Source organism: Triticum aestivum, chromosome 7D (assembly GCF_018294505.1).
Source record: "Triticum aestivum cultivar Chinese Spring chromosome 7D, IWGSC CS RefSeq v2.1, whole genome shotgun sequence".
Lineage (NCBI taxonomy): Eukaryota > Viridiplantae > Streptophyta > Magnoliopsida > Poales > Poaceae > Triticum > Triticum aestivum.
The window spans coordinates 398,985,792-398,999,334 of NC_057814.1; the positions used below are offsets into that span (position 1 = coordinate 398,985,792).

The window sequence follows — 13,543 nt, forward strand, 5'->3', positions numbered from 1 at the left end:
CATACTGTTTTCAGATCTATTATTCCAAAACCCCAAAAATACCTTGCTGCATTATTTATTATTTTATTTTGTCAGATCTATTTATCAAATCTCATACAACTTAATATATCTCAATACCAAGGAGGGATTTGACAACCCCTCTTACGCGTTGGGTTGCAAGTATTTGTTATTTGTGTGCAGATGTTGTTTACATAGTGTTGCTTGGTTCTCCTACCGGATTGATAACCTTGGTTTCATAACTGAGGGAAATACTTACCGTTGATGTGCTGCATCATCCTCTCCTTCTCGGGGAAATACCAACGCAGATACAAGTAATCAGTATCTCATATTTCTGTGTTTTGGGCACCATGTTCATGCCCTTGCGTCCGGGTCATGTGTTGTATCACCTCTTGTACTCATTCAATCTTCTTCTATCAATGCAATGATACACAAGCTTTGCTTATTCGCGAAAAAATATATAGGCAATATAGATATAGTTCTCGCGTTGTGTGGCTTCTAACCATAACACTATAAGTAGCGCCTTAAGTGCTAAATAGGATATGGCATAACTCACTTCAATTTGTTTCCTACCGAGGCCTCATTCGGTTTGGAGGATTTTCGTAGGAAAAACGTAGGAACAAGGATTCTGGAGGAAAATTTCCTATATATGCATTCGGTTTGTAGGAAATGCGTACAGGAATTTCGTAGGAATAATACTCATTTCCTGTGTTTTTGGAGGAAACTACACATCCACTCAAAGCTCATTTTGCGCGTAGGAACGATGCAAGTCAATTCCTTAGAATGGCAAGTGCCATCCTATTAAATTCCTATACTACTTCTAATTCCTACGTTTTTATTTCCTCGAAACCGAATGAGCCCCGAAAGTTTTTTTTACAGGAACTCTGGGAATTGCATTAAGATTTTTTGGACTTGCCATTCTCTGTACCAAAAGATTTTTTTAGTGAATCCTGTCCTGTAAGAAGAAATTGGGTTGGGTTAAAACCTGAATGGACATGGGCCGATTGCACTCGCATTTCTCGCATGACCTAGGCCGTACCCCCGCTGTCCGTGACGGATCATAAAATGGCCTGGTAGGACACGGCGTTCCCTAGAGAAATAGCCCGGAAGCCCACCTCCCTGCAGGTCCGGCCGCACGGAACCAAATGCGAAACAATGGATCTTCACTCTAATGGCGTCTTTGAATCATAGCAGTTTTATCCGGGTGGCGGTCACCCTATGGTCTATCTGGACGGCCCGGCGAAAGTACATACACGAGGGAATAACACAGAGCCCACAGGCCACTTCTCTTTTCATGAGCAGGCTCATCAAAGAACTAGAGCTCATCCATGCAAAACCCCACAGTAATTTGCAAGGAGGCCCTCGGGTGATCAGAGCAACACATGCAAGGCCAAAAGCGCCACCAGCTGGATTTGCAAAGATACATGTTGATGGCGCGGTCTTCCGCGACCGACGAGGAGCTGCGGCGGCGGTTTGCCGGGACCAAGCGGGAAATTATCTGAGGAGTTCGGCTTTGGTTTTGCCAGGAATCATCGACCCATCTACAGTGGAGGCAATCGCATGCCGAGAAGGCCTTACGTTGGCTGAAGATCTTCACCAGGGGAACATAATTGTGGCGTCGAACTACAAGCAGGTTGTTGATGACATCAAGCTCGGGAACCAGGGATCTTATTGTTCGGTGATAACAGAAATTAAACTTCGTCCTGTGGATTTTACATGTAATTTCATTTTGGAAAACCGTTCTTCAAACGGTGAAGCCCATAGTTTAGCTAAGCATGCACTCTCTTTCGGTGTGGGGCGCCATATATGGTTGGCTAACCCTCACAATCCGATTTGTATCCCACTTTATGTGGATTATGATCAATAAAGCTTAGCTTAGTCCTAATTTTTTTTTTCTGAAAAGAGAATTCCCTAAAAAAAACATTTCTGATTTCTGAAAAGAGAAAAAACAATCGATCACGGCACCACGGCCACTACCCCACGTTTCATTTCTCCCCTCTCACATGCCCCTCACCACCAAATCAATCAAACGCGGACTTCCTCCCTGAGACGCACGCACCGCACCGCACCGCCCCGCGTCGCGAGATCTCAAATCCCCGATCCGACCCCACCGGCGGCGATGGCCGGCAAGGAGCTGAGCGAGGAGCAGATTGCGTCGATGCGGGAGGCCTTCTCCCTCTTCGACACTGACGGCGACGGCCGCATCGCCCCCTCGGAGCTCGGCGTCCTCATGCGCTCCCTGGGTGGGAACCCGACGCAGGCGCAGCTCCGCGACATCACCGCCCAGGAGAAGCTCACGGCGCCCTTCGACTTCAAGCGATTCCTCGAACTCATGCGCGCCCACCTCCGCCCGGAGCCCTTCGACCGCCCGCTCCGCGACGCCTTCCGCGTCCTCGACAAGGACGCGTCGGGCACCGTCTCCGTCGCGGACCTCCGCCACGTCCTCACCTCCATCGGCGAGAAGCTCGAGCCCCATGAGTTCGACGAGTGGATCCGCGAGGTCGACGTCGCCGCGGACGGCACCATCCGCTACGACGACTTCATCCGCCGCATCGTCGCCAAGTAGTGGATTGATCCGTCTCCCAGTCTGCTCAGACTTCTTCGTATTTAATAACTCTTTCTTCGCGTGATTTTATTTCGTATCATCTGATCTGATCTGCGGCGCTTCTGTTTTGTGCTTTGGTTTCGGTGTGGTTCCCCAACTGCCCTAGGGTTTGGATAAAGATGGTGTGATTATGGATTAATGGATCTGTCCGATGGTATTGCAATGTAAAGCGTGGATCCTGTTACTTTCTGTGATTGATTGATTGCTTAATCAGAAACCAGTGAAATGCACCAGTTTATGCATTCATGTTAATACAGCCTATGATTTGTTTTTCTTGTAATTGGTGACATCTTATAATTTCTGATGCTAGCACAGGAGAACTGGATTTATTATGGAGTTGTAGGACCTCTGCCGTTGGCATAATTTGTTTTTGCCAGGAGGGTCATTCTTGTTTCAGTTGATCGGTTAATATCATGGGGCTGTTGAAAGGCCTCTCTTGAATTTATTGTCACACAACAATAAGGTTGTTCTATGATATACCGATACATGTTGAAATTGATCATGCTATCCAATCTATGGTTCAGTTACCTACACTATTAGGAACTCTGTCTAGTTTTGCTGGGTCATTGATTGATCTTTGTTTTGCTACACTCACATCCCAGTGCTTGCCTTTTTCACAGTAAGTACTTTAGTGTAACCCTATTAGTTCAATACGTTGTCATGCCTGCTTTAAATCTTACTTGGGATGGTAAGGTTCTGGATCAAATTTAGGCATATGCAGAGCAGCAGAGCTATAATCTAATAATATCTGCAATATAACATTTCACAAGCCAGTATTTTCAGTTTACCTGCAATATTACGAATTTGTTATGGTTTCACTGGATCAACCTTATTTTGTAATCAGACGGTAATGATGTCACTTCAATAGGCTGAGTTGTTCTAGTAACCAATATATATTTTATGCTTAGATTAGAAGAGTTCAGTCTACTCAGAAACTTACCATCTGTTTATACATATACCTTATTTGTCACTGGAAGTTTCTGGACTCCATATTTGCCACTCATTGTATGAGTGGCACGTGCGGTGCCATAATGTCATTGACACGTGTTGGAATCGTGTATATTTCCAGTGGCATATAAGGAATTATATTACCAGTTTGGTATATGTTCTCTCGGAGCTTGTCCATGCTCATCAATATTGCCATGATCCATGAACCACCTCTCTAGCTTCTAACCAGAATATTCTGTGCATAGGCTTTGATTTGTATAAGTTTGTGTTATTGATCCGTGGTAATGAGACCTATGTGCATTTATGTTGGCGCACTACTTATCGAGGCATACTACCTTTTGTTGTTAGTTTACACGAAGGGCAGCCGCTAATGTTCTTGTACATGCCATTAGGTGTAGGCTTCAGTTGTTGAAGGGACCAAAATCCGACTCTGTTGAATGTATAATATACATCAGATGCAATGCATGAATCCTTATGTTGAGAATCTTTCTGCGCAGTTCAGATTTTTTGCCTTGTTTTATTTAGACATGAAAATATATGATTGGTTGTGTTCCCCTGTGTTGAACAAAGTTCAAAGGATGTAAAAATGACTGTTCATTTATCCAACATGTGATTCTTGCTGCACCAACCACCTCTGTTCTTCATTTGTAAGTTACATTGCTGAATCTCTGGTAGACCTTATTATATCACTTGCTCCTCGCGGGGTCGCAGCTAGCCATACATCTTGGAATAGATAAGCTGCTTGTTTACCCTAGCTTTCTGTTCAAAGCCTCTGATATGTTTGGTATATAGACGATCTGCATTCAGAATATTCGCTGTGGAGTCACATCCATTGCTGTGTTTGCTGTTTAATCGTTCATCACTCTGCAATTATGAACTATCTGCATGTCTTATCAGCGGCATAATGTGTGTCTTGTTTTTCTTCATATTCTATCACATTTCTCTGATGGCAACTTGTGAGAGGACCAGACACAACCCTTCTCTGAACCAGAATGAAGCTATACTTGATTTTCCACGTGCCCTTCTCAGAAAGTTCGGGGCTGTATTTGATGGAGGACGAGCTGGGCCGAGTGACAACCTAAACCTGTATATCAAATTCCATTTTGTTGTCTGGTTGGTTGTATTTTTCTTTTGAGTGTACGGTGAAGGGTGACATTGTGATACGACATGTTTTTTGCTGAAACGCTTTGGTGACGTCGGGCACGCTCAAGTTTCTAGTTAATATACTGGAAAATGCAGTTGATGTTTTCTATTTTTTTTTTTGCGGGTGATGTTTTCTATGTTAAGATGGCTATGTTATCAAAAGATGCCAATGCCCTCACCAGTGTTTCCTGACTGAAACCTACACACCTGAGCGAACAGAACGACTGGATCTGCGTGGAGATTGGCATCTCAGATGAAAGATCACAACCATACATACTCCATGCAAACTCTAACAAACTCCTGCATAGCTGATGTTCTGTGTTTTCCATGTACTCTCTCTGTAAACTAATATATAAGACTTTTTAGATCACAGTTTATGACCATTCTAATTCCGTAGGACTAAGAGATAAAAGGACTGATAAGGAAATGAAATGAGTCAGTATTTCTAAACTTGCAACAATTTTGTCTTCCCATCTTCCGAGCCACAAATAACAGCGCAAAAGATTTGCAAATAAAATAAAAATAATAACAGCGCAATGCTCACACTCACACGCGACAATATACCATTGAAAAACTGTGCAAATGAGCTTAATGACGCCTGAAAAGAAGGATTTAGAGTAAATATATTTTTTTGAGCAAATTTTAGAGCAAATATATGTTTCTTAGAAATATGGTAGTTTTTTTTTAGACAAAGAAGAAGAAACTCTAAGGTAAGGCGTCCAATGGGCCAGGAAACCATCCCAACCGGGCTAACACGTACTGACGGCCTGGCCCAAAGCGACGCAGCCCTAGCACCACACTCCCTGCGCCGCCGCTCATTATAAGTAGCACCCCAAAACCCTAACCCGCACTCCTCAATCGCGCCGCCGCTCGAGCCCCTCTCGCCCTTCGCGCCGCTGCTGCTGCAGGCAACCGCCGCCGCCGTCGCCGGAGCTAAACCCCTCGCCTGACGCCATGGGGCGTATGCACAGCCGCGGGTAACGCCTCGCAACCCGGTCTCCCGTATCATCGTTTCTTCGCTTCAGTGTTTTATCTGGTCTAATGGCGGCTCCGCGACTGTGTGTGGCAGGAAGGGTATCTCGTCGTCGGCGCTGCCGTACAAGAGGACTCCCCCGAGCTGGGTCAAGACCGCCGTCGCTGATGTGAGCCCCCTTCGGTTGCTCTCAGACCTGGCGGATTTCTTCCGATTGGAGTGATTCTGATGCTGTTGGGTCTTGCGCAGGTCGACGAGTTGATCACGAAGGCTGCGAAGAAGGGTCAGATGCCCTCGCAGATCGGTGTTCTGCTCCGTGACCAGCACGGTATCCCCCTCGTCAAGAGCGTTACCGGAAGCAAGATCCTCCGCATCCTCAAGGCTCATGGTCAGATCCGTCCCCTTTTAAACACCATTCCCATTTTTCTTGCGTTGTTTATGCTTGTGCAAGTGTGTTGATGTTTGAGGATTTTGTGTGTAGGCCTGGCGCCGGAAATCCCAGAGGATCTGTACTTTTTGATTAAGAAGGCTGTGGCCATTAGGAAGCATCTTGAGAGGAACAGGAAGGACAAGGACTCCAAATTCAGGCTCATTCTTGTTGAGAGCAGGATCCACCGTCTTGCCCGTTACTACAAGCGCACCAAGAAGCTCCCGCCCACCTGGAAGTAGTAAGTTACTCTGCACCTTTACCTTTTACCTTAGCCAGGGATACTGCGATTGAACGTGAGAACTTGCCAGTGCTAATCGGTTATCTTAGTACCTATTTTGCGTTATACCAGTTGATTCAGTCCTCATGTTTACAAATTACTATGTAGAAAGCTTCAGGTTGATCAGCTGTGCTACTCAAATGCCATTTTATGTGGAAAGCTCCCTGTCCTGTTATCCGTTAAAGTAACTAAGTATGCGTAACATGTGGATGCTGTGTTCTGAGCTGCTGTATGCATATCTGTATGCTATCTTGGTTTTTATGGGTTTAGGTTTGTAAACGCATGCCACTCAGTAGCTTATTTAATCAAGGATGACATCTGTTTGCTTCAAGTTTAGGTGAAATTGACTAGTGCCAATAGTATGTGTATAGACCTGAAACCATCTGCCTCTTGTTTGGTTGGTCCATACAAGAGTACGCAACATGAAAAGAAGACTTGTTTTATTTTTATAAAATGTATTGTAGGATTTAAGTTTTACTTGGTTGTGGTATTAGTTGTTAGGTTAGGTATGATAGGCTGGTGTGTGCAACTTTTTTCTGTTATTTCATTAATGGAGTTTTTGCTGTAATTTTCAAGCATTCCAACAAATTCATTTCATCTTGGTGTGATACTTCCATACTCTAGTTAGTAGCAGAAGTGGAGAATGGGCGTGTTTTAGTTTAACAATCTCTAGCATCGACTTTGTTGAACTTTAAAACCTGTTGAAGTAATTCATTCATCTGTGCTTGCATTTTTGCCAAGTCGCTTTGCGCTCTGGATGGGTTGTGTGCCTTTTCATACCTGCAGTTGTTACTAGAGTGTAATCTGACAATTTATCCTTGATTGTCTGCAGCGAGTCTACCACTGCCAGCACTCTGGTGGCTTAGGAGGGCTCTTCATCTGGTGTGCTCTTACCGGCTTCAGGATGGTCTTGTTCTACATATTATCAATTTCATGTAACGCTTTTGAGTTTGGAGCGATTTAGATGAACAAGAGACCAAATTTTCTATGTTTACTTGGAGAATCCCATAAACCATTTTTGGTTTTGCAATTCTGTCTGGTTCTGTTTAGCGTCTATCTACAATTCATCAGTTAAAATTAGACATTGTGATATTCGTGTTGTCTGATCTGAGCGAGTGTAATCGCTGCTTTCAGTGCACTCAAGCTCGGACAGTTTGACTATATGGTTATTGCACATCCACCCACATCTTTTATATCCTTATTGGGATGTAAAAAACTGTCACTAAAAGCTTCCTGTCAGCGGAACCAACGTATAATGTGTGCTATTTTGCAACCAGCCTAATATAACAATTGTTTATATATCAATATAGATGCAATCTTTTGGTCGCTAGACAATGTTGTGACGATTATGCAGAAACATACAGATCTGGCCTTCCAGATCGATTGAGAGTATAACTTAACTTATGTGCTGGAGACACGTGACGATCAAGAGGGATGCCTCGGTTCGAGGAGAGAGGCGTCGGTTGCGGTAGCAACCTCACGATCGTTCGGGCAATTACATATAGTAATTAATTCTAACACTCCCCCTAATCTACACTTGACCATATAGAGTCATCTTCACGATTATCCGGGAAGTTCCCTCAAAAAGGTTTCTCCTCCGAAAGTTCTTCATAACATATTTGATGAGATCCTGAAATATAAACTCACAAAGGGATAGCATAACGTGATGTCTTTAAACAAGAATATCTCAAGAAGAGACTCCCCCTGATTCTTGCATATCTGGAACATAGAAGTTGGTAGAGACCTGGTGAACAAATCAGTCGCATGATTTGACTTGCAAGATATGCAATATAGTGATATTGCTTATTATGTAACCTGTTTTCATCCGGGCAACACAAGAAACATTATCGTTGAGATAATGGTTGATGGATGTAGTCATGAGGTCTGTTTCGAAGACTCTTCATGAGAAGGTTACCACACCTAGTAGGAACACTAAGTTTGTTTACGATCTGACATAGTGGGGATCTGCTCGATGTATCCAATGATATCGGAGGTCACATTTCTGTGAAACTAAAAAACCAGGACAAGATGTTTGATGGCTTGGAGATATCGAAAGATATTCTCGAGTACCAACCAATCGTGTTTGGTAGATCCAATGGTGAAAGTGCTAGTTATCGACTAGAGGAGGGGGGGGGGGATGAATAGGCGATTTTTATGAAAGTCTTCAAAACATGGGAGTTTCGAAGACAAATAATAGAAATGAACCTATTGACATGCAGCGGAAGGTGGACTACACTAGACAAGCCATAGTCAAGTATTCAATGAAGTGAAAGCACGAAGACTATTAGCAGCTAAGTTGTAAGGATTAGGATGGAAGATAGTATGAAGCCAAACAATGATAGTCGTCACACAGTGAAGTCAATCAGATCAAGCAAGCAGGCAATGACTTCATGAAGACAAACAGTAAGTAAAGAGAGGGAGAAGATATAACCACTTGCTTGGTGAGGACAAAGATTTGTTGGACCAGTTCCAGTTGCTGTGACAACTGTACGTCTGGTTAGGGAGGCTGAGATTCAACTCAGAAGACCGCGTCTTCACCTTATTCCCTTTGAGCTAAGGACATTTAGTCCTCACCCAATCACTCTGGTAAGTCTTCAAGGTAGACTTCCAAACCTTCACAGACTCCGTTCACCGGCAATCCACAATGACTCTTGGATACTCAGAACGCGACGCCTAACCGGCTGGAGGATTCACAGTCCTCAAGTGTAACAAGTCTTCAGATCACGCGGACAGAAAGACTTCAGTGATGCCAAACACTCTTTGGGCTCTGGGTGTTTTGGGCGTTGTCCTCGCAAGGATCTCTCTCTCAAAGGCTTCGAGGTGGGTTGCTCTCAAACAAAAAAGCCGTGCACTAACTCTGAGCAGCCACCAATTTATGGTGTAGGGGGTGGGCTATTTATAGCCAGTAGGCAACCCGACCTGATTTGTCCGAAATGACCCTAGGTCACTAAGGAACTGACACATGTCCAACGGTCAGATTTCAAACACACGCGACAGCTTGATTTGGGCTACCAGTAAAGCTGACTCATCCAGCTCTGGATAAGATTTGCTCTCATTGTCTTCGCTCGAAGACATAGGATTTGGTTGAGCATCACTTCAGTCACTCTAATTTTGTTCACTTGGACCCCACTTAACAGTACGGTGGTTCCTATGACTCAACAAAGAAGAAAAGGAAACTACAAAACAACTATGTCTTTGCACTCCATAGTCTTCACATGAATGTCTTCTCGAGTCATAATCTTCGTTGTGAATATCTTCACATACCACCATTGTCTTCAATGTCTTCTAACATTTTTAGGGGTCATCTCCGGTAGTTAAACCGAATCAATGAGGGACTACTACCTGTGTTATCCTGTAATTCTCACAAACACATTAGTCCCTCAACCAGGTTTGTCGTCAATACTCCAAAACCAACTAGGGGTGGCACTAGATGCACTTACAATCTCCCCCTTTTTGGTGATTGATGACAAACTAGTTGAAGTTTTCAATGGGGATAAAAGTATTTGAAATTGTAAGGGTAAAGATATTGTCTTCATAAGTAGCAAAAGGCTCCCCCTAAAGATGTGCATATAAGTATTTTGCTTTTGAATGCAAATGCACATGGCAGGTTGTACTTGTGGAGATCCTCTTCAACTTAAGAAGACAATTCATCATGCATGAAAAGATATAACGAAGATAATGACAAGCATAATGAAAAATGGACGTCTGCGAAATGACTTCGTGCGGAATTTATCGTCGCACATGCGGAATTTATCATCGCATCACATAGTTGATAGAAAAGGTAGCAGACGACCATCAAGTTTAAGTGTTACAACTCAAAGAACCAAATGTATCAAAAGCGAGAGTTGTAAGCACTTGGCAAAAGGTATAGCAACCACCCATAAGGACCCGCTTGAATACTATCAACTCATATGCTTCTCCCCCTTTTGTCAGTAAGGACCAAAAAGGTTTGAAGACATAGAGCTTCTACTTGTTCCCATGAGGTGCAGGGTCGACGTTGGAGTCCGGTGGTGCAGAAGAACTTGGCGCAGTGTTGATACGAGGCGAAGTTGTAGTTGGTGAAGTGGCATCGTCTTCGTCATCAATGACTCTGGCATTGACAGTTGCCGCTGAGGAGGAGTACTCAGAGTCTTCGAGTGAGGGAGTCCTACGCAAGACAGCGTTCCTGGGAGGAGTGGAATCAAATTTGAATCTCTCTGTGAAGCCATCTTGTTGAAGATCATCTTCAGAACTGAGTAATGTCAGACTCTTCCACGACCGCCGACAGGTTTCATGAGTGACAAATGCATTCTTGGTGGCTAGATTGCGAATGCGATTAACATCCACCAAGAGACTCTGCATCTGACGCTTCAGCCAGTAATGATGCTTATCCTGTTTCTGATGTAGTGCCACAAGAAGCTCTCGGTCATTGAGAACGCGAGATCGCTTTCGAGGCCTTTGAGCAATGGTGCTCTCAGTGGCTTCAGTATGGGCACGATGAGGTGCACGTGTATTTCCAGCCAAAGGATAAACACGAGTTGCAGCAAGAACTCCTTCAATAGGTTGAGTGAAACTTTGACGATCGATGTTGTGAAGATAAATTGGCTCCTTGGCAGGCTCTGGGTTTAACAATGAAATCATGCGCTACCATACTCTTATAACCTAAATAAGCAGTGGGCAGCAATTTTTCTTCTTTTTCATAGTGCCTAATAGGTATGTTATAATGTGTAGCAAGGTGTGAAGCATAAATACCTCCAAAGATGGGGCCCTTTGTACGGTTCAGACTTAACCGTTTAGCAATAATTCCGCCCATACTAACAGTGTTATCGCGGAATAAACCATGGAACAAAATGATAATATCAGGAACACTAAGGTTTCCACAGTTTCCACGACCAATTAAGCAACGACTAGCAAATATGGCAGTAGCGTAAAACAGGAAAATGTATGCTAGTGATTCTTGCATCGGAAACCTTCCTGGTTTCCCCCACAATAATGGTGTCAATAAACCCGTCCACATCTTTACGATGTGGTTCATCTAAGGTACCCTCAAAGGGTATTTTGCAAACCTTGTAAAATTCATCTAGTGGCATCTTCTTAACAACATCATATAAATGAAACTGTACTGAAGGAGGTGATTCCTTAGGATAATAGTAGAAGTTTTGCACAAAAGTATTGGTGAGTAAGAGATACTGTTGACGTTGGTCGCGGAGGAAGTCGGTGAGGCCAGCATTCTCAGCCAATGAATAGAAATCATCATAAATCCCGGCTTCCCTCAAGAAATCATCGGAAGGCCATTCACATGGCTGGACCTCCGCGGTGCGAGGCAAATTATATTTGGGCCTATGTGCTTCTTCATTTTGCTTTTCCTTCGAGCTTCGGCTCGATGAGCCCCTCAAAAATCTCTTCATTATTTTCTGAAAAATTCTGAAATTTTTAGTAACTTCAAACAAAGGTGAACCAAGCTCAACAAAATTGATAGCAACTACTCCTACAAGTGCCTAGAGCCTATAACATGCATTAGAACTACTTGGAACCATATAAATTTGACATGCAAGCTCAAGAACATGGTCACCTAGGCAGCACAAATTTGCAATGAATAGAGCACTAGAACAAAAACTAATTGGACCAATGGAGGAGTCACATAGCAAGGAACAATCTCCCCAAGCAGTTTTGTGAGAGGTGCTTTGAGCAAGGAGATCGAAAATCGCAGCAAAATGAGCTAGAACTCGTGCTTGAGCTGGATATTGGTGTTTGTGGGAGGAAGAAGGAGTGTGTGGGTGCAGTAATAAGTGGAGGGGGGCCACCGTGGGCCCACGAGGCAGGGGGGCGCGCCCTCCACCCTCGTGGCCAGGTGCTTGCCCTCCTGCTGTGTTCTCAGTGCCAGATATTCTCAAATATTCCAGAAAAAATCATATTCCATTTTCAGGGCATTTGGAGAACTTTTATTTTTGGGGTATTTTTATATTGCACGGATAAATCAGAAAACAGACAGAAAAATACTATTTTTACTTTATTTCAACTAAATAACAGAAAGTAGGAGGGTACAGAAGATTGTGTCTTCTAGTTTCATCCATCTCATGCTATCAAACGGAATCCACTAACAAGGTTGATCAGGTCTTGTTAACAAACTCATTCCGAATAACATGGAACCGGAGAAATTTCGAATAACACTATGTTTCCTCAACGGGGATATGCACATCCCCAATAATAAGAATATCATATTTCTTCTTGACAGTAGGAAGAGGAAATTCAAAACCTCCAAATATAATCGATGGAATTTTTCCAATAGAATTGATACTATGAACTTGAGGTTGTTTCCTCGGAAAGTGTACCGTATGCTCATTACCATTAACATGAAAAGTGACATTGCCTTTGTTGCAATCAATAACAGCCCCTGCAGTATTCAAAAAGGGTCTTCCAAGAATAATAGACATACTATCGTCCTCGGGAATATCAAGAATAACAAAGTCCGTTAAAATAGTAGCGTTTGCAACTACAACAGGCACATCCTCACAAATACCGACAGGTATAGCAGTTGATTTATCAGCCGTTTGCAAAGATATTTCAGTAGGTGTCAACTTATTCAAATCAAGATTACATATAAAGAGAGAGAGGCATAACACTAACACCGGCTCCAAGATCACATAAAGCAGTTTTAACATAGTTTCTTTTAATGGAGCATGGTATAGTGGATACTCCTGGATCTCCAAGTTTCTTTGGTATTCCACCCTTAAAAGTATAATTAGCAAGCATGGTGGAAATTTCAGCTTCCGGTATCTTTCTTTTATTAGTAACAATATCTTTCATATACTTAGCATAAGGATTCATTTTGAGCATATCAGTCAATCGCATATGCAAGAAGATAGGTCTAATCATTTCAGCAAAGCGCTCAAAATCCTCATCATCCTTTTTCTTGGATGGTTTGGGAGGAAAAGGCATGGGTTTTTGAACCCATGGTTCTCTTTCTTTACCATGGTTCCTAGCAACAAAGTCTCTCTTATCATAACGTTGATTCTTTGATTGTGGGTTATCAAGATCAACAACACGTTCAATTTCTACATCATTGTCATTACTAGGTTGAGCATCATCATGAACATCATCATTAGCATTTTCATTAGGTTCATGTTCATTACCAGATTGTGTTTCAGCATCAGAAATAGAAATATCATTTGGATTCTCAGGTGGTTCAGC

General features: G+C 43.1%; 1 protein-coding gene across 1 annotated transcript; it reads left to right on the top strand.

The window, feature by feature from the left end:
- The first annotated feature begins 2,016 nt into the window (after positions 1–2,016).
- On the top strand, positions 2,017–7,403 carry LOC123169977 (uncharacterized). The gene is made up of 6 exons (XM_044587826.1): positions 2,017–2,559; positions 5,602–5,670; positions 5,763–5,835; positions 5,916–6,054; positions 6,148–6,334; positions 7,206–7,403. The coding sequence occupies exons 1-6, from the start codon at positions 2,117–2,119 to the stop codon at positions 7,237–7,239; spliced, it is 945 nt and encodes a 314-aa protein (XP_044443761.1). The 5' UTR covers positions 2,017–2,116; the 3' UTR covers positions 7,240–7,403.
- The last annotated feature ends 6,140 nt before the right edge of the window (positions 7,404–13,543 follow it).